The following is a 19,422-nucleotide window of genomic DNA, read 5'->3' as shown; positions in this document are numbered from 1 at the left end:
AACTGAACGTGAGATTAAGTCAATCAAAATGTGGTTAAAACATTCTCCAACTATTATTAAAACTTTGTTGTGGATTGTATACAGGTGAAACTCAAAATTAGAATATGGTGCAAAAGTTCATTTATTTCAGTAATTCGACTTAAAAGGTGAAACTAATATATTATATAGACTCATTACATGCAAAGTGAGATATTTCAAGCCTTTATTTGTTATAATTGTGATGATAATGGCTTATGAAAACTCCAAATTCAAAATTAGAATATTGTGAAAAGGTTTTCATATCTGTAAGCCATAATCATCAAAATTATAACAAAGGCTTGAAATATCTCACTTTGCATGTAATGAGTCTATATAATATATTAGTTTCACCTTTTAAGTTGAATTACTGAAATAAATGAATTTTTGCACCATATTCTAATTTTTCGAGTTTCACTTGAATATCCAGGTGTTTTCCCTTCTAATAGTTCATTTAAATTTTAGTAATCAAAAAGCATGTCTAACTAATTTAAATCATGAAACGTATACAATTTGTAAAAAGTTTAACAAAAATGACTTTTTAGGGCCCTATTTTTTTCCAAATTCCATGTTTTTGTTTACATTTTTTCTGGATTTCGTTTTAATGGTTTAATTAAATGTTATTAATCAATCAAGTGAAACCTTTTAAGTCCCCCTGTGTTGAAAATCAAGTTTTTAATGTTGTTTATGTGTCTATGTGGTGTTTTTAATATGCTTTAAGACAAACCATGTGTAAGTTCATAAGTCGACAGCATTGCTGATTATTTCCTCCTTAAAACTGCAGTGAACCAAAGACAGTCTCAAAAACACGGTTTGAAATCGCTGGTGTTTCTGACGTCACAAACGACCTTGTAACCAATCAGATCAACGTGTGGGCGGGGTTTAGCATATCATTAACAGTGAACTAGCAGGGGAGTCTCAAGAGATGACAGGTTATCCCAGTATACGGACCAATGGTAGTTCGAAGGCGTTTACAAGACGGAGTGAACTTTTCCAAAAAGTTTTGAATACCGGAAACGAACTTGGTTTTGGCCAGATTTTGTTCAAAATGACCTCACACCAGTTCGTCGCTGATTTGTAGCTCAAACAGTAGTGTTGGTGCTTGCAACGCTAAGGTCATGGTTCAATTCCCAGGGAAAGCATGAACTGATAACAATGTAAATGTGTGCCTTGAAATGCAATGTGGATAAAAGCATCTGCCAAATGCATAAATGTAAATGTAAAATGATTTCGCTTATCAGGGCTTTAAGTGTACAACCCTACTTTCGATTTATTCATCCAAAATTTGCCAAATTTCATTTTTATGACTGGATTATTATTATTTTATTTTTATTTATTTATCCGGGGTTTTTTTTATACGGACAGTAAAAAAAAAAAAAAAAAAAAAAACATGATACCAGTCGAAACCTGGAAAATATGCATTGCACATCGAGAGTATAGCTATATAGTAAAAGCTAATTTGCGTCTCGGGTCCTTAGAAAGGCTTTTCTAAAATAAAATAAAACTACTAATCATAGAATAAAGCTAAACATATACAAATACATACAAATACAATACAAATACAAACCTAAATGACCTGTACCTATTTTAAGGATGCTCCTAACCCTGGCATGAATAACTAATCAAAACAAACATTTATTACATTAAGATATGCGTGCAGTTCTGGTTTATTTTTTAAACCACCGGCTTTACCTTCAATGTAAGATACTTTATTTCACGTATTGCTTTAAACTCATTTGCCACATTAAAGAGCGCCAAAACGGCATTCGTTGTTTTAATTTTGTGATAAAATGGTAAATGATAAAATTTAATTTTGAGACTTTGTTTCATATCCGTGTTAAAAGTAACAAAGCACAAATATATTTGCGATTTATTGGACAAACATTCATGATGAAACCTGAAAAGTGACCCACAGTCTCTCTTCAACTTTCTGTTCATAAATAAATAAATGCATAATCTAGCATATATATGCTTGTCCTGTAAATTCGTGAATAAAAATGAAAATGTGAACAAAAACAAAGCCTAATAAATGTCTTCTTATCATTAAAATATGAAAAATTTAAATGAGGGACTGAACCGAAGATTTACACCACAAAGAAGGCGGAGCCTCAGAGCCACACCCACTTATTACACAATTATCATGGACCAATGGAAGTTCGAAGGCGTTTACAAGCCAGAGTTGGGATGTCTGTATTTTGTTTCGAGGATCAGGTTGCGCAAACTGTTCGCTCACAACATAACTGATGGATTAAAATAGCGCTACCGCAGAAATATTAAATTAAAACGGTGTTTACAAAGTGAAGCACTAAATATAAAGGCAGTTAATAACAGCAGCAGTAAAAGAGTGTTTTTTAGTCACTGTACTCAGTGGTTTTCAGCGAATGCTTGTGCACTAATGCATAATTTTTCCTGTCCTTTTAATCAAGCCTGTTAGCTTTCTCTGCGTACCTCCATTCCGTTTTCTTTTTATAGACCTTATGCACCAGAGAAACGTGGGCGCCATCATCTTTAGAATATTGTCTTTGAACTTCCGTTTTTGCGGTCGCTCTGTATATTTCTATGGCATCGCTGTATACTCCATCCAGGAGTAATTAGCTGGTGAAGTGGATTTACTTATTGTAGAGTTAACAAAAGTTATCATGAGCATTGTAATGTTTATCATAAGCATTGTAAAGCAGATGTCTTAACAAATGTCGACCGGGACATTTTTTACGACCAGTTCATTCATACCTATGCAAGATCGCTGTGAAAATACAGACCGGAAGTCAAAAGACAACGAGCTCATCGCTGAAAAGGGGCGGGGCTACATAAGGTCTATAGAGTTTGTCTACTATTAAGTTTGAATTGTTTTTCAAACGCGATCTACTGCGGCTCTACGTTCACACGCTTGTTTTCAGTCTTTCTATATTTATTTAAATCAATTTATCCTTATAATTCAATTAATTTAAATTAATTATATATTTGAGATGCTTTTAGTTTATATCTTCACATCTGAACAACATGTCTGTGTAAATTTGTTTTAACAAAAATTGTGTTAAAACATAATATGTTGGATATCATTTTTTTTTTACATTAATCATTGGTTGTCAACTTGCCATCAGCAATTATCATTAAAAACAATGCAAATATTGATATTAGTAAAACTCAATGTGTGGCTTTTGCACTTTTTAAAGTACACTTTTACACATAAATACCCTTGTGGCGAGCAGGACGAGGCCGACGTGAGAGAGCGGCCTCGTCCTGCTCGCCACAACCCTGATTTAGGGTTTTATTTAGTTATAATAAACAAAAAATCTAATTGAAATTTTGATCAGAGTAATAGAAAAAATAATCGTCCGATTAATCGATTATCAAAATAATCGTTAGTTGCAGCCCTAGTCACAGTCCAGCTTAAGTGAGTTCAGTTATGGTTCATTTTTGTTGTAAAAAAGTTATTAATTTAGTTCATTTATATATGTATAGCCGCTCTGGAGAACCGTGATGTCATCGTCCAGCTCAGTTCTCATATAATGGTGTCAATGGAGGCAGATTAATAATATTGTTGAATATTAAATTAAACATCCCCAACTTAGCAGGCCAAAAGCCAATGGCGACACGGGCGAAAAAAGGCGACAATCCAAAATTTGTCAAATTTAATTTTTATGACTTGATTATGCGATTCCATCTGCATTTTCCACAGAAATCATAGGGCCCTATATGTTCGATCCGTCCTCACCTGGCAATCTCGGCGCTATGAGACGTCCAGTTCTGGAAGGCGTCGCTCTCGTGTCCTTCCCCCTCGGAGTCTCTGGACCGGGGCATGGCTCGCACCGGACCTGCTGGATGGAGACTGGGGTTCTGCTGGGCCCCTGAATGATGGGAGCGTTTGTGTTTAGGGGTGCTAAGGTTAGACTCGTACTCATCCTCTGAGGTGGAGGCGTAGTCTGAACCCTTCTGACGCCTCCTGGAGCCTTGGCCCAGGGAATTGGGAAGGGGGAGCGTTTGGTACACACCAAGTCATCAGAGGATGGGATAGAAACCAAAATAAAAAAGCAGACGTAGAAAAAGACAGAATAAGACACCCGAAAAACCAACAACCACTTCCCATTTGTCAATGGGGTCCAATTGCCCAAATGGACTCTAGATTGTTAATCCCATCAGGAAAAAAAAAATTACCTTGATTTTCACAATATACCGGTTAAGTTTTTAGTATGGTGATCTAGTTGTCTCCAATATTATTATTTTTTGAATTTAGAGACTTGTTAGTTAAAGACGTTCATTAGCCCAATTGTGCGATACAAACAAACGCGCACAAATCAAGTCAATGATCGTTGGAAGAGTCATTCAGAGAAAAGTGAAAGAATTTCACATCAGAAAAGTCTTGTACTTTTGTTTTTTTCGCCAAGGATTTTATGGTACTAAATTATATTAACGCTGTATTTATAATTAATTTATTCACTTTTTGAGCATAGACCTGAAAATAGTCTTAAATCTTGAATCCTTTAGCACTGACTTAAGTTTGATCTCTTTTCAAAAACGACACTTGGCAGATTATTGCTGAAGTGAAAAAAAGTTGTAAAAAGTGAACTTAAAAAAAAAAAAGTGTTACAGAATTGTACGTGTATTGCTATGGGAAATGTGCAAAAATACCATTTAAAATTTTTACATACATTTTTTTTTTTTTTTAAACATGTATCACTCTAAAACTGAGAAAAAAAATCAAAAATCAAAATTTGAGTTTTCAGTAAGATTTTGTTTGGCCGCAGTACCACAAGTTCCCACTAGATGAAATTCGTTAATTTCCAATGTGCTCATTTTTAACCACGAGGAGTACAAGTGTGACTATTTTTTTCAGTCCCATTTAACCTTATTGAATCATGTCCATGATTATTTTGTGTGTTCACATAGCAAGTACCGAAAACTTTACCAAGTTTCGTACCATTCCGATGAAGAAAAAGAAAAATGTGTAAAACTTTAGAGCACCAGAGGGTTAATAACGTTTACCTTGCATTGGCCAATGTTTAGGCAAATCTCTCAATGAAATAATCAAACACAGAAGCCCTTCTGAAGCATGATACTCACTAGCAGTGCTGCTGGCGTATTTAGCGCTGCTCGAGCGTCCGCGTACGATCGGCTGCCTGTTCATGGCGTTCGAAACCTTCCTTAGAAGAGCCTTGGGATCCGGCACTGAAGCTTTCCGCACGGAGCTTCCCGACTCCGTGCTTCGGTTTGAAAACCCAGTCCGGCTCGCGGAAGACTCCGTGTCACTGGTAGTGTTAAAAGAGCTTGTCCTTTTCCTAGGCAAAGCTAAAATGTCCAATCGAGAGAGTTTCTTGCTTTCCTGAGCGCCTCGGGTGCTCCCCGAGGGATTGACGTCGGAGTTCTGAGACGTTCGGTCGGTTTCGGTGCCTTCGTTGTCGGAGGCTTCGCCCAAGCGGGAACGGCGAAGCGTTGAAGCTCTCGTGGCTCGCGGAGCGGAGAGGCTATTGGAACGAGCTAGAGTTTGTTGCACCGTACCTTTGGATTTGCTCGTACCTTCCTTCTGAAGAGGAATTGTGTACTTTTTGTAAGGTTGGGAATTCGATTCCTGGTCGGAAACGACGTCACGTCTTGCGGTGGGACTTTGATGTTCTGGCGCAAAGTCGTGAGAACTAAGATTACGCCGGCGCTGAAAACTCTTGCCATCACTGTCCTTTATCCCGGACGATGGATCATCGGGAGTCTTGGGTTCTCTTGAATACTGTCCGGTACCTTTTAAAAGTCCTCTGATGTCGACAAGCTTCTTAGGAACAGAAACCAAAGCGTTTTTGCCACTGATTGTACTGGAAGTGTCCGATTCTTCCGAGAATGAGTCCTCCAGATGGGAGCGACCGTTGTTTTCCTGCTGGTCCAGAAGCTTGGCTTCCAGAGACGCTAAAACATCCTCTGTGTCTTTGAGGTACGACTGAGTGTCTTGATTGCTTACACCTTTAAAAGCATCTTTGCCTAAGGGTTGACTAGATATCTGAGGCAATCTGGACAACTGGATGTCATCACTAGCCCTTACTTTGGTATAACTTTCTTGTCTGACAATAGACACTGAACTGTCCGCACCAAGAGAGTCATCCTTGCTTGGGTGATCAATGTGTGATGGCTTGGTAATATTCCCATGCTGTCGCGTTAAAGTAGCGGTGGAGAATTTGGGAGGCGAATCCATATCTTTCGTCTCTTCTTGCTTGGGTTGCGTATTTGAAGACCGGTTCCACGTCTTGTAAGCTGTGTCAGGAGTCGTCCTGCTTTGCTCGACCACTGATCCATCATCAGACCTGCTGGCATCACTCAAGCTGTCTGGATCCAGATCATCTTGGACACTTAGTTTCTGTGGATCCCACTTTTGCTTCTGAACTTGCGAACTCTTCTCCAAACCGGACAGGTACGAGTCAGGGTGGATGTGTATTGCGGGCGGTGGCGTCTCAATCTTCTCCTTCAAAGGAACCGGAGGCAGAACTCGTCTTGATCTGCTGCTATGACCTGTTTCCGAGTAGTTAGCAATTCGGTTAAGCATAACTTGGTGGATGATCCTTTCACCAGCTTAAAAGACATAATTAATAGGAAAAATCAAATAAGCTTGCAAAGTAGGGCTGCACGATATATCGTTTTTCATGTGATTTGCGGATTATTTGCAAAGTTTTACCATCATAGAGTGAAAGAATCATTTGCATGTGTTTTTAAGTCGAGTTAGGCGTCAAGCGCAAGCGGACTCGCACACTGTTTTCTGCACACACGCACACACACCCACACAGGCACGCTGAATTCTCTTTCTTTTGACCTTTAACGGACACGTGCACGCAAAGTGAAGTCAAAATGTCCGTCTCGACGAGTATTCTCCCAAACACAGTCGGTTATATATGTTGTAATCACAGGGCTCTCAAGTGTCACGCATTGAACGTGACAGTCACTCATTCCGGTCTTTTGTCACGCACTCCCGACACATATTGTATTTCTCACGCGGAAAAACCATTTATAATATATTCAATATGCCGCAGTGCCCAAAATGTCTCTGGGCGCACCGCTGTCACTATGGAACTGACAGGAATCAAGTGCGTCTCCCCAGGTTCTTAGTCGAGCCTGCCACTTATCAGCCAATCAAAAAAAAAAGAAGAAAGGGGCTACACAATGGCCAATCAGAAAATAGCACTATTGTATCTGGGTAAGATTTAACGCAACAACCAATGAAAAAAAAAATTGTTCACGTGATTCTGCTGCAACATCTTCCGAAAGTTTCGTTCACCCGCAGAGGAAAGCATTACTTTGAGTCATGATCTCCTGTTTTAATGTTACAACAAATTTGTTTGACACAAACAAAGACAACTTGACTGTTGTTAGAGAATGATTCCCAGATAATTAGCATCAGTTTTCATGAGTGTCTGTAACTTAGCCAACAGTTTTACAGCCTGTTCACTGACAACACCTGCTCAGAACAAGTAGTCTAGGCCTAGTCATATTTTCGTTATCGCACGATGACTGACATATTGTCACATTATAAACATCTCTCTCTCCAAATAGGCTTAATAATTTTATTAGCACTAAAGTGTATTGCATAGTCAATGGTATAGTTTTAAAATCATGTCATATTTTATAATTATATCCTGCCATGGATGCATTAATCATTAATGTCACTCTTGCCTGTCTTCAAAACTTGAGAGCCCTGTGAACAATTGAGAAAGAAAACGGATGCGTGTCATTTATATTAGGTCCATGCATTTGTCTTAAAGGGACAGCAGCCTAATGTCCCCGCCGCTGTTCGTGTCACCAATGGTGATCAAACAACAAAAGAGAAAGAAAAAATGATTTTTGTAGCTTTAACAAAGATAAATTGTATTAATTAATTATATAAGTTAGTTAGTTAGATTTCATTTATGCAGTGAAGACTGTTATTTTACATTTGATTATTCAACTTCTGTACCTGAATACTGTTAGATTTACCTGAAAAACAAAGCACTGCTTCTTTCAATTGTATCTTTCTTCTATTGTATTCATCTATGCTTGTTTCATTTTCTATGCAGATGCACCCCCCTACAAAATTACCTTAATCATTCTAGAATGATTCATTATTTTCAATTAGAGCTATTCAAATCATCTGGTGAAATAGTTTTTATATCGCAATTTATATCGTCGAAAAACAATATCGCAATGCAAGTATTTTCTAATATCGTGCAGCCCTATAGCAAAGACACAAGCGAAGAAAGCAAGCGACTTTTCCATACCTCCGGTAGAAAGATCAGCCTGTGTGGGGATATCCAACAGTCCTGAAGCAGGACCCGAGTCTGAATAGGTGTCGGCCAAACTGGCCCAGCGCGAGACCCAGCGAGAGCCTCCAGGGGTCAACGTCGTCATCGACTGCATCTGCAGAGGAGGAGCAAACCAGCTAATCAAACAAAACACTTCTATTACATCACATTGGTTTAAAGTGGAATAAAACATTTAAAAAAAAGTTGAGATATTTTCACTGCATCTGTAAAATAGTTTTATGTTAATATAAAAATAATATAAATACTTAAATATAAAATAAAATAACTGCGCTGAACTGCTTAGAGCAAATGTTGCAATTAAATATTGTGAAAATGTTTATTAAAACCCTTACACTAATAACATTATCTTATTTCTCTTTTATTTATACATTATTTAATTTAAGAATTTATTTTTAATTACATTTTTGAATTTTTTTTTGTCTATTTCTTACCTTTTTCTTCTTTTTTTTTTTTTTACTTAGTGGTAATTTAAAGTGTTTTACATAAAATGTGTATGAAATGTGCTATATAAAATAATAAACTTGCCTTGCATATCATATACTTTTAGGTGACATCTGACTTACATTAAATAATCCTTATAGATCTGTCCCAAATTAAGAATAAACTTTGTAAATATTTCAATTAATATTGTGCAAATAGTTAAAACTCTAACTTTCATAGCGTTCACTCGTTTTAAAAAAATAACAGCTATGCTAAAAAAAAACAATTATTACTTTACAAAAAAGAGATACATTAAAATGAAGAATATAAAAACTTATTCAAGTTCCTTTAATTTAAATAAAACCTACTACAATTATGCTGGCATACTAAATATATCGATTCTGGTACTCAAACAGTAAATTCAAAGAAAAATTTCAAAATATACCAAATGAAAATATCTCAACCATATAAAGAGATCAGGCCCTTTAAAGATCCATAATCACCCATTCATAATCATCCGAAAGCAGGAAAAAACCCCATCAAAACAGCTTTGAGAAGATGCCCAAGAAAGATCCTAATAAAACCACAGTGATTGCAGTGATTGACAGATGACGGCCATGATCCGGCGTTAGCATGCTAACGTTTATAGTCAGGTGAGAGTTTACCTGTACTGGACCCTTGTCTGTGTCACTACGGTCTTTCGGATACTGGCCCAGTTTTAGGCCTGAGCTATTCTCACTGAGTAGAAGACTATCGTGACCCTCAGTGTCACCAACTATAGGCTTAAATGTCGTTGCTGCTGCGGATTGGCTGATGTTGCCAACACCAAACACCTGTTAATGATAAAGCATGCATGAATTATGAAGGCTTTTATATGTCTGTTCCCAACTGACCGGACCTCTTCAACTCTTGACTGGGTGAATTATTCAGGAAGGCACTTGAAAATGTGATCATATACTATAGGGAAGTGACTGAAATAACCTGAATAACAACTGAAACAATGGCTTCTAATGACAGGTTATGTTTGTGGTTTTTTTAAGCAGTTTAAATGTAGACTAGGGTGGGCGATATGACCAAAATCTTATTTTATTTCACGATAAACGGTATATCAAGATATAGTTATTATATTATAGGCAAGGCAAGTTTATTTATATAGCACATTTCATACACTATGGCAATTCAAAGTGCTGGAATTAAAATATTAGCAAGGAAAATTAAAACAGTTATAAAAGGAATTAAGAGTACAAAGATGATACATAGATAAACTTCTCATCTGGCAAAAAAATATTTTTCACAACTCCAAGTTTTACTGTGAGATTTTCCCATGGTGATTTCACTGTGTCTGTGTGGTTCTTTCCTAAGATATCTAATGGACGTCTCCGATGGACCGGATTTTTCCCTAAAATCGGACAGGAGGAGGTCTAGGACTGACTCTTTAATTATAATTAAAGCACTTCCTAAATAACTGTATTGGGACTGTCACTGGAGAGAGTGCTTAAGCTCCTCAGGTCGTATTTTTGGAGGAATTTATATAGAAATGATCGTTCTTTCTAAATGTGATGTAAACAATGTCCTGTGATTACAAATAAACGAACACAGACGTGTCTAAATAAGTACGTTTGTCCTCTTCCTTTTGTGAAATAACGGTAAATACCACTTTATTTCTGTGTGACTAATGTGCAATCTTGACATTAATAAATGTATTATGGTCCATGTATCACTTATTAGTGTAAAACTTCGATGCTTGGCAGGGTTCGTACCGATACTGTAAAATTAAATTCCAGGACTTTAAGCACTACTTTTTCGGCTATCAAGGATTATAATCAGAGATCTCACTTATCTTTGTCATCTTTCAAATTCTAAAAAAGGTAAATCGATAAATAAAAATAAACCAATAAAACAAAATGGCACAAATAAAGTGCAGCACATGCAATGACTGTGAAAACTTTGACTATACTATGACAAAGATTTCGCTTTTCTCATTCAAACTGATTTCCCCCCATTAATATATGATTGACCTAAAGAATGAAAGCTGTATTATATACTTGGATATTTATATGAGCAATATCACGCTCACAGCCATGAGAAATTACTCTATATAATCTATATAAGACAAGCTGCAGCTTTAATTTTGTGTGAAAAGATTGTTTTATCAATAAAATTAAACATGACTTTCACATATATATCATCTTTCAATAATTCAAGCACCTTTCAATAAATATGGCTGTTTTTCAGGGGTTTTCTAAGACTTAAATTTAAAAAAAGTAAAATCAAGCACTTCAGCACCTTGTACGAACCCTGGCTTGGGTTTTAAATTTTTAGGTTAACCACAAAAATGCCAACAAACTGGTGCTTTTATCATGTTCGTCGTTAATGCAATCTCGCTAGTTTCCAGTGATTTCTTTCTGATAAAACTTCCATTTGTTAGTGAAATGATAGGTTTGTGTGACGTTGTTTCAGAGAGGAGTGGTTTTTAGTGAAGCGGTGTAAAATTGGCTAATAAATAGTAGTGTACTGTGCTATGTGGAAATATTTACATACCACGTTATACAGGGTTCCCACATCTCGGTTAACTTCAAATTAAAGGACCTTTCCAGGTCCAATACCCTCAAATTCAAGCACTTAATATAGGAACACATTTGTAGTGTCGAACACCAAACGTTGAGGTTCCTTCGTTGTCGTTTAGTGCACGCGTGATCGTCATGGCAACGTACAACACAAAGCACCTCGCGCGGAAACACTTAACGTAACACGTAGCTAACGTAAATCAAGCAAGCTAGTGTGCAAAGGCCACGAAGTGTTGGTGAAATAACACATTAGCGGACCGGAGGGAATATGGATTTTTTTCCCCCAAAAACCTAAATAAACAAGATAAATTCAAGCACTTTCAAGGACCTGTATCTATTATGGTCATTTTCAAAAACTTTCCGGGGCCTTTTGTTTTTCAGATTCACAAACTTTCAAGGATTTCAAGGACCCGTGGGATAAACCCTGGATATAAATGATACATCAGACTCTCTATGATTAGGGCTGTAACGATACACCAAACCCACGATTCGGTTCGGATCACGAGTTGATACAAACCTCGATTCTTTTTTTTTGGTTGGGGGAGAAAGAGAGATTTTGAGAAAGAAAAAAAAAAGATATTTTTTATTAAATAACATTTGAAAAACCTATCATCTCCACCTAGATTCTTCACTTTCTTAATTTTCATTTGTTTGCCTACTCCAGTTCTTGTTAAAACACACTAGATGTGTTTATTCTGTGCATTTTGGGCACTTATTGTGTGAAATCATATTTATGTCGTCCATCAAAAGCGTGCTTTCACTTTAGTTGAGCGTGAGCAGCGCAGTAAACATTCGCGTGCCGCTCCTGCTCCCGGTGTGAAACGCCCGTTACAGGTCAAATTAAAGGGGTCATATAATGGTACATGCACTTTTACAAGTTGATTGTACTGAAATGTGTGTTGGCAGTGCCTGTACACAACCATCATATAATGATAAAAATCCATCCAGTGGTTTTGTTTTAATCTCCTTATATGTTTTCCCCTGCCTCAAATCAAGCCGTTCGACCTTGTGACGTCACACGCTCGGAAGCCCCTCCCACGATTGTTGATTGACAGCATCGTTTCAACACAGACCCGCCCTCGCTCGTGAGCCAGCTGTCAATCATAGTCTGCGCGGCGCGGTCATTGTTGATATGCTGGAGCACTGTCTATGAGCAGAATGGCGTCTAAGCGATTGTGGTGTTCTGTTCTTGGGTTTAATAACGAACACAGTCATTTTAATGTTCCTAAACCCGAACCGCTGAAGACGCAGTGGCTGAGTTTTGTTTTCGAAGGGAATATTCCCCACGAGCAACGTCAATGCTCTCATGTTTGTGCGAATCATTTCTCACCAGACTGCTTTATAAACGAGGGTCAGTATAAAGCTGGATTTGCTAAGAAGCTGCTCCTGAATAAAGGATCGGTACCAGATATTCGTGTTCCTGCTGAACCTCCAGAAGAAGTGAGTGTAACGTTTTATTAACCTTTATATTAATATTTATATTAATCTTTGCAAATCGCTAGCTGCACGCTTCACAATGAATGCGTCTATGGTTTACACTTAGGGTACATTACGGCATGTTTTCTATGTATGACGTTCTCAATATAATGCATAATCCCCCGTTTATAATGAACAACGCGTTATGGTTATTGTGTTACAAACGGTGTACGCACAGAACAGAGAGGCGGAGTCAGCAAAGCTCATTATCATTTAAAGTCATATACACTGAAACGGCGTGCTGAAAACAGAGCTGTTTTTGACCAGGTAAAATAAGTGTTTTCTTACAATACTAATGAGAATTTTTAATTAAAGTATATTACAAACTTTTAATTTAGACCCTAATGAATCATATTAGCTTGTACAAAAATGGCATTATATGACCCCTTAAAGAATTTATCCTCAACTAGTTTTGTGGTGTAGGTCTACATATTTTATAATGTTAACTTCAAATACTACTAATAGTAATTTAAAGATGTGGTAGCATTGGATCTGGACGGGAAGGATAACTCTGAGAGTTGGAGGTTTGTGGATTTCAGTTTCATATCGCATATCGTTACAGCCCTACTAATGATAGACACTTGGTCACCATGATATATATCCTCATACCGCCCAGCCCTACTCAAATGTGATGTCAAGCTGAAGTGACGGGGTTGTACCTGATCGATCAAACTCCGTGCCTCCACAACCTCTTTATCTGGTCCCTCAGCTTCAATAGTGTAGGTCCCTGCATCACTCAAACTGTCCTCTTCTTCATGCGGAGAAGTTTTGGCCTCCGTGAAGTTGACTTCCATGTGGTTAATGCTGGGATGAGACGTGGCAGGAAAACTCTGAGTAGAGCTAGAGTGTGTCGTAGTTGTAGAAGAAGAGGTTTTATGGTCCAACGTGGAGGCAGGATTAGGTTTGGACATCCTGAGCAACTCGGCTGCGAAGTCCTGCGATAGTTTGGATCTCCGGCCGATGCTGCCGAAGGGTTTTGACGTGGAGCGAGAGCTAAAGTCAGACGTGCTCATGCGCATCTCGCTTTTCTCCCGTCTGAGAGATTCGGCCCGCTTCGTATCATCAGAGCCTTTAAGGGGAATCGTGAACTGCTGTGTGGGTGCGTTATGTGCGGATGATGCGGGTGTTCGCTCTCCAGCCTGGCCTGCAACTTTTCGTTTGTCTAGCTTGCTTTTTAAAGCAGACTGGAAGTCAGGAGAAGACATGTTATTGGTGAACGACTGCGAGCGTTTTTTCCGTTGACCGTCGTCAAAGAACTCGACCATAAAAGCTTGCTGGGGATCCGGTTTGCCTTGGCTCTTTGGATCTGGGATGTAGTTAGCTGGGTAATCTTTTCCTTCCAGTTGTGGGACGATCTTTTGAACCTTTTGCGGTTCTTCTGGTTCTTCCAAATCATCATCATCATCATGATGGTGTGCATCTAGAAACAACACAAGTAAAAGGTCAACATTTAGGAAGAGAATAGCAGGCAAAAACAAATCTGGTACTAGAGGTCGACCAATTAAGGCCCTTGCACACTGAGTCCGAAATTTCCGCACGTTAAAACATAAACACGACCTCACGTTATGTCAATCACGCTTGCACACTGCCTCCGAAACTTTCGTCCGTCATAAAAAAAAATCGAATCGGGTTCGATTTTCTGCGTTTTTCACATCCATGGCAAGCAGTTTGAATGGAGTTTTGACAATTCAGAGCCACTGAATCACGAATACGAAAAATCGGAAAAAGTGCGCAAGGGCCTTTGATCTGGCCAATTTTGGGCATTTTTTTATTTAATTTGTGCTGCAAATTAGTAGGGCTGGACCCGGATATTCGAATATTCGTTCGGTGTGTTGCTATTCGATTTGAAAATGTGACATTCGAATATTCTTCTTCTTTTTTTTTTTTGCACACCTCATTCGCGCTTGAAAATGTTTTACACTATAAAATCTGGTGAAATATAATACTTAACATATAACTTCGTTATATCTACTTAATAAATATATTTGCTTCTTCTTGGACTACTAAACGTGTTCCTGCAACGGGAGTATCCTCTGGCTAGAGCGCAGAACAGCGGAGTGTGTGTGGACAGAAGTGCATGCCTCAGCTTGTGTTTTGGGTTAAGCTGCATTGCTTTGACATTGTGGAACATAGAGTAATAGAAACAAAATGTATTATCCTTTTTACCCGTTATTATTAATCTAAATTAATCTACTGCTAAATATAGGAGACTTTGAGATTTTACTGGGACGTCACGTTTATTTTTCGTTTTTCTTTATTTAAATTTCGTTTTTCTATATTTAAATTTCGTTTTTATTTATTTAAATTTCGTTTTTATTTATTTAAATCTACCCTACTTTGTCAGTGAGAAAAATATTATAAGACTACCTTATTAAAAATATTGCTTAATTTAAAAGACGTGTGTGTGTTTTATATCACTGCAGTGTCCGTTCTTGGAGCCTATGCTTGAGTGAGGCTCGCCGCTTCTTTATTTAAATCTACCCTACTTTGTCAGTAATTTGTTAGTGGGAAAAATATTAAATTACCTTATTAAAAATATTGCTTAAGTTAAAAGACCTGTGTGTGTGTGTGTGTGTGTGTGTGTTATATCACTAGCGCAGTGTCCATTCTCGGAGCATAAGCCCTGCGCGCGCCGCTTCTTTATTTATATCTACCCTACTTTGTCAGTAATTTGTTAGTGAGAAAAATATTAGACTACCTTATTAAAAATATTGCTTAAGTTAACAGACCTGTGTGTGTTTTATATCACTAGTGCAGTGTTCGTTCTCGGAGCATACTCGCGTGAGGCGCGCACGCATCCCGCTCGCGCTGTTCTGTAGTTTATTAAAAGTTTATTAATTCTGAACGTGTCGCGTCTCGCCTGTCTATCTATATTGTAGGCTACCCAATACGACACTGCACTCCCTTGTGAAGTCGTTTGGATGAACGGTTCTCGAAATAATCAAAATGCAAACGGACAGACAGATATATAGAGATTCCGAAGCTTCGAATATTCGATGTTCGTTACTACCGAAGCTTCGAAGCTCAAAAAATGGTATTCGGACCAGCCCTACAAATTAGGCTGATTAATAGGGAGACGCATATCGAAGCACCCTCAAACGCAATCAATTGAATTTTCAACCATAGACGTTTTTTAACGTGTTTTTGCAGCAGTGAGCAATGTAGCCAATCACAGACATAGGCTAGTTGTTGATTTCTTGAACGCAATGGCCAATCAGAGGTGTTCAAGTTAGTCAGAGTCTGAGGGTTTTATTCAGCACTGCCGAGTTATGCAGGCTCGCCAAACCTCATTAACAAACAAAGCGGAGACACGATGTAAGAGATTTATTGTGCATTGTTGGCAGCTTCTTTATTTATTTATAAAGCACAATTTAATACAACAACTGTTGTCCAAAGTGCTGCACAAAGAACTTATCGGCATCGGCCAGAGAAAAAACCCATATCGGTCGACCTTTATCTGGTACAACAATACCTATAACTAAACATGCGTTATCATTGTCGGATACCTCCGTTTTCACAGTCCACACAACATAAACATTATATTTTGAAATATATCCGATCGGGAGCGCGTCCTCAAAAAGCGATTTTCGTTGTACAAAACGAAAGTGTTGATGGAAGGCCAAAACATACACAAAAAAAAGGTGTTTTTAAATTTATCCAGATTATTATATCCTTAGTAAAATATATATATATATATATATATAAAGTCACTTTGCTTTAGTGAGCTATTATTATATAACAATGTTTCTATTTACTTTCTGATTTTTTTTTTGGACACATCTACATTGTCAGTAAATGAAAAACACCAGTTTTTCACTGAAAAGCGCCTGTAATAATGTTGTAATAAATGGCTATAACTTGCTTAGGGATTGTTACATGTAGACAAAATTTCATCTGGAAATCTGGAATAACCAAGTATAACTTTCTAAAGGAAAAAAATCCAAACTTCAGGACATCAAAACATGTTGCTGCCGTTTTTCTTAAACCTGGTAAATTCACCCAGACAAAAATAAATGTAAAATTTGGAATTTAAATGAGCTAGATTGAAACGTCAAGTTCTCTTGGGCTAGAAAAACAAGAAAAGTACAGGCGAGTCCGGTTCCCCAAAAAATGTTCTAGGTCTTTAAGGCGAGACACTACAGGTGAATAGGGTAATTTTTTTAACTAGCAGATATCATCATGAAACTTTCCCAGTTGATTACCTACATTAAGATGAGAAAAAAAATGTATTACAAGTTTTCTGTAATTTAATGTTTAAATATGCAAATTAGGCATTATCTAATTAAATATGCACTAATTTGCATATATTTCAAAAAATGAAATCTGAGTATTGGATAAAGCCAGGTTCAAAATTCTTTTTTCATTGTGTTCACATATTAGATGGGAAAAAAATTACAGAGGGATTTATGGATATCTACTTTTGTTATCCTATAAATCAGAATATACTGTCAATAGCCTTAAAAAAATTATTTTTGCCATGTTTTTTGGAATAAAATGTTATATAAATCGGGCTAGCAATAATATATTTACAAATCCCTCAGTAAATGTCTTCATAATATAACTAGGTACAAGACTGGAAAGTTTGGTGTATATAGGTGCTACCGAAGTGGAGATTTCGGACTTTGAGTATGAGAGAAAAGTCATTTTGAGAAAACGGGCTTTAAAGATTTAGCATCAGCCAATGAGATTGCGCATTTGCGCCCTTTTACTTTCACGATTGGTTGCTGATAAAAAGGAAATAACCATATTTGGATCCGACAACATTGTACAGGAGAGAGAGAGCTTTCTAACGGTGTGTGTGATGACAGGGTGCAGATCGTGATTGCGGAGGAACGGATGATTTACAACGCCAACTTTTGATGAATTTATGAGAAATCTACAGACGCAAACAGACAAAGTGTAGTAAAATAAAGACCTAAATGTGTATTTCAGACTTTTTTTTCACCACAAGTGTGAAAGAAGACTCAAAATTGACCAGTGATGTTTTTGCCTGCCGTGTCTCGCCTTAAAGTCCCCGTGAACCGGAAGTTGCAAACGACTTTTCTCCAGTGTTGTGACGTATTTCCGAGAGAAACGGAATACTAAATGAGGCAAAATGGTGGGCGTGGCTTTTTCCCCAACTAGCACCTGATTGGATCTAGAAAAGTAGGTGTTTTCATTCAGCCTGTCTACTGTCAGTTGGAGGGGCGTGGTTACGGATGTTAAGCAGACGCCCAAACCGTGAAACCTACGTCATCAGGCAAGGTCCTCCAACGCAGAGGGGAGGGGAAATTTCAGATTTTGATTAAAGATTACGAAGACAAAAAAATTTTTTGTGTGGATTGACTTGGATGGATGAATTGTTCACCACAAAACGATCAATTTAGGCAGACAAAGTAAGTATGGTCAATTTTGAATTCATGGGGACTTTAAGTGTTATTAATCTTTCCACCTGTACAGAAACGATTCAGAGTCGTTTACCCTTGAAGGTCTTGTTCGAGAGCTCGTCGGACCCAGACTGCTCATCGAGACTCCTCAACATAGTGGCGTCGCTTTGCACCAACCAATCAGCAACTTTGTTCTCCGCCGACATCACTTCCGTAAGTCTGGCTATCGATTCTTTGGTGGGAATCCTGCGCTGGCGGACCGAGAGCTTCGTGACTTGGTCCTTGATCTTGATCTTTCCAGGGGTTTGGTCATCAAACTCGATGGTGAAGGAGGCATGGCCCTGGACCACGGGGGGAGTGGAAGGGGGTTTGTGGTCCGTGTCTTTTGTGGGGATCTCTTGGACTTCCAGGGATGAAGTTTTGGGCTTTGGATGGATCTCCTTCGTGGGAATCTCAAAGTAGCTCGGCTCCTTGCGGAAAGCGTAACCGGACTTTCCCTGGCCATCGAGAAACTCATCTGGCGATACACTGACCTCACATCCGGTACCATCCTTGTGGTTTTCTGTGGAAAGACATCAGCGTTAATGATAGAATGGCCGATATATGTTATCTATTTGGCCGATATCTGTTCATTTTTAATGTTATCGTTATCTGCCTGCAAAGAAAATTTGGCAGATTTATTAAAACTGATAAACAATAATGGAGTATTTCCTTCAGCTGAGACTCTACAGATGCGCACTGTTCAACATGATAGTTTTAAATAGCTTGAAATATGATTGAAATCACTTCAAAAAAGGAAAATACAGTTCAGTGAAACACAAGTCTGTCATATCGGCTACTTAAAATTATAATGAGAACGTTATAATTGTGTGTTTAGGACATGGGTTTCAATGGTGAGACTAATATTTTTTGAGAGCCTGACTGCAAAAACAAATTAATTTAAATTTAGATTTATCGGCCAATATATCGGTTATTGGCTTTCAAATATAAATAATTATCGGTTATCACAAAATGAATCACTTTTTGAAGCGTTTACACAACACCGTTTTCAACTAAATACAGAAAACGTACGAGTTTTGGCCGATCATTTACACAACAACGGCATTTTAGGGGACGGAAAAAGCACACTTTTGAAAGCGATACCGTTATCATCGACGTGTAGTTTTCTGATTTGTATTTTTCTTTATTTTTTATAAATTATTTATTGTTCTGACAGCTCAGGTCCCATTAAAGAAAAAAAAATACATATTTTTGAGTACTTTATTTTAAAAAAAGCATATGTAAAGCATACATGTGTATGTTTTTTGT

At 37.7% G+C, this 19,422-nt stretch overlaps 1 protein-coding gene across 4 annotated transcripts in view; it reads right to left on the bottom strand.

The window, feature by feature from the left end:
- cep170ba (centrosomal protein 170Ba) overlaps nt 1-19,422 on the bottom strand; it is a 59,102-nt gene that overhangs the window by 10,221 nt on the left and 29,459 nt on the right. For 2 of the 4 annotated variants that reach the window (XM_056251578.1, XM_056251579.1), the window contains exons 8-13: nt 18,209-18,676; nt 13,408-14,168; nt 9,371-9,538; nt 8,241-8,379; nt 5,077-6,504; nt 3,731-3,965 (exon numbers count right to left, since the gene is read on the bottom strand). In XM_056251578.1, coding sequence (XP_056107553.1) covers nt 3,731-3,965; nt 5,077-6,504; nt 8,241-8,379; nt 9,371-9,538; nt 13,408-14,168; nt 18,209-18,676 — 3,199 coding nt within the window. The remainder of the gene's footprint in view (nt 1-3,730; nt 3,966-5,076; nt 6,505-8,240; nt 8,380-9,370; nt 9,539-13,407; nt 14,169-18,208; nt 18,677-19,422) is intronic. The other 2 variants (XM_056251580.1, XM_056251581.1) reach the window with 2 other exon arrangements.

This window comes from Rhinichthys klamathensis, unplaced genomic scaffold (assembly GCF_029890125.1).
Source record: "Rhinichthys klamathensis goyatoka isolate OS25496 unplaced genomic scaffold, OSU_Roscu_1.1 h1tg000085l_1, whole genome shotgun sequence".
In the NCBI taxonomy this organism is placed as follows: Eukaryota; Metazoa; Chordata; class Actinopteri; order Cypriniformes; family Leuciscidae; genus Rhinichthys; species Rhinichthys klamathensis.
The sequence above is the reverse complement of the archived record's forward strand: the minus strand, read 5'-3'. Positions and strand labels throughout refer to the sequence as shown.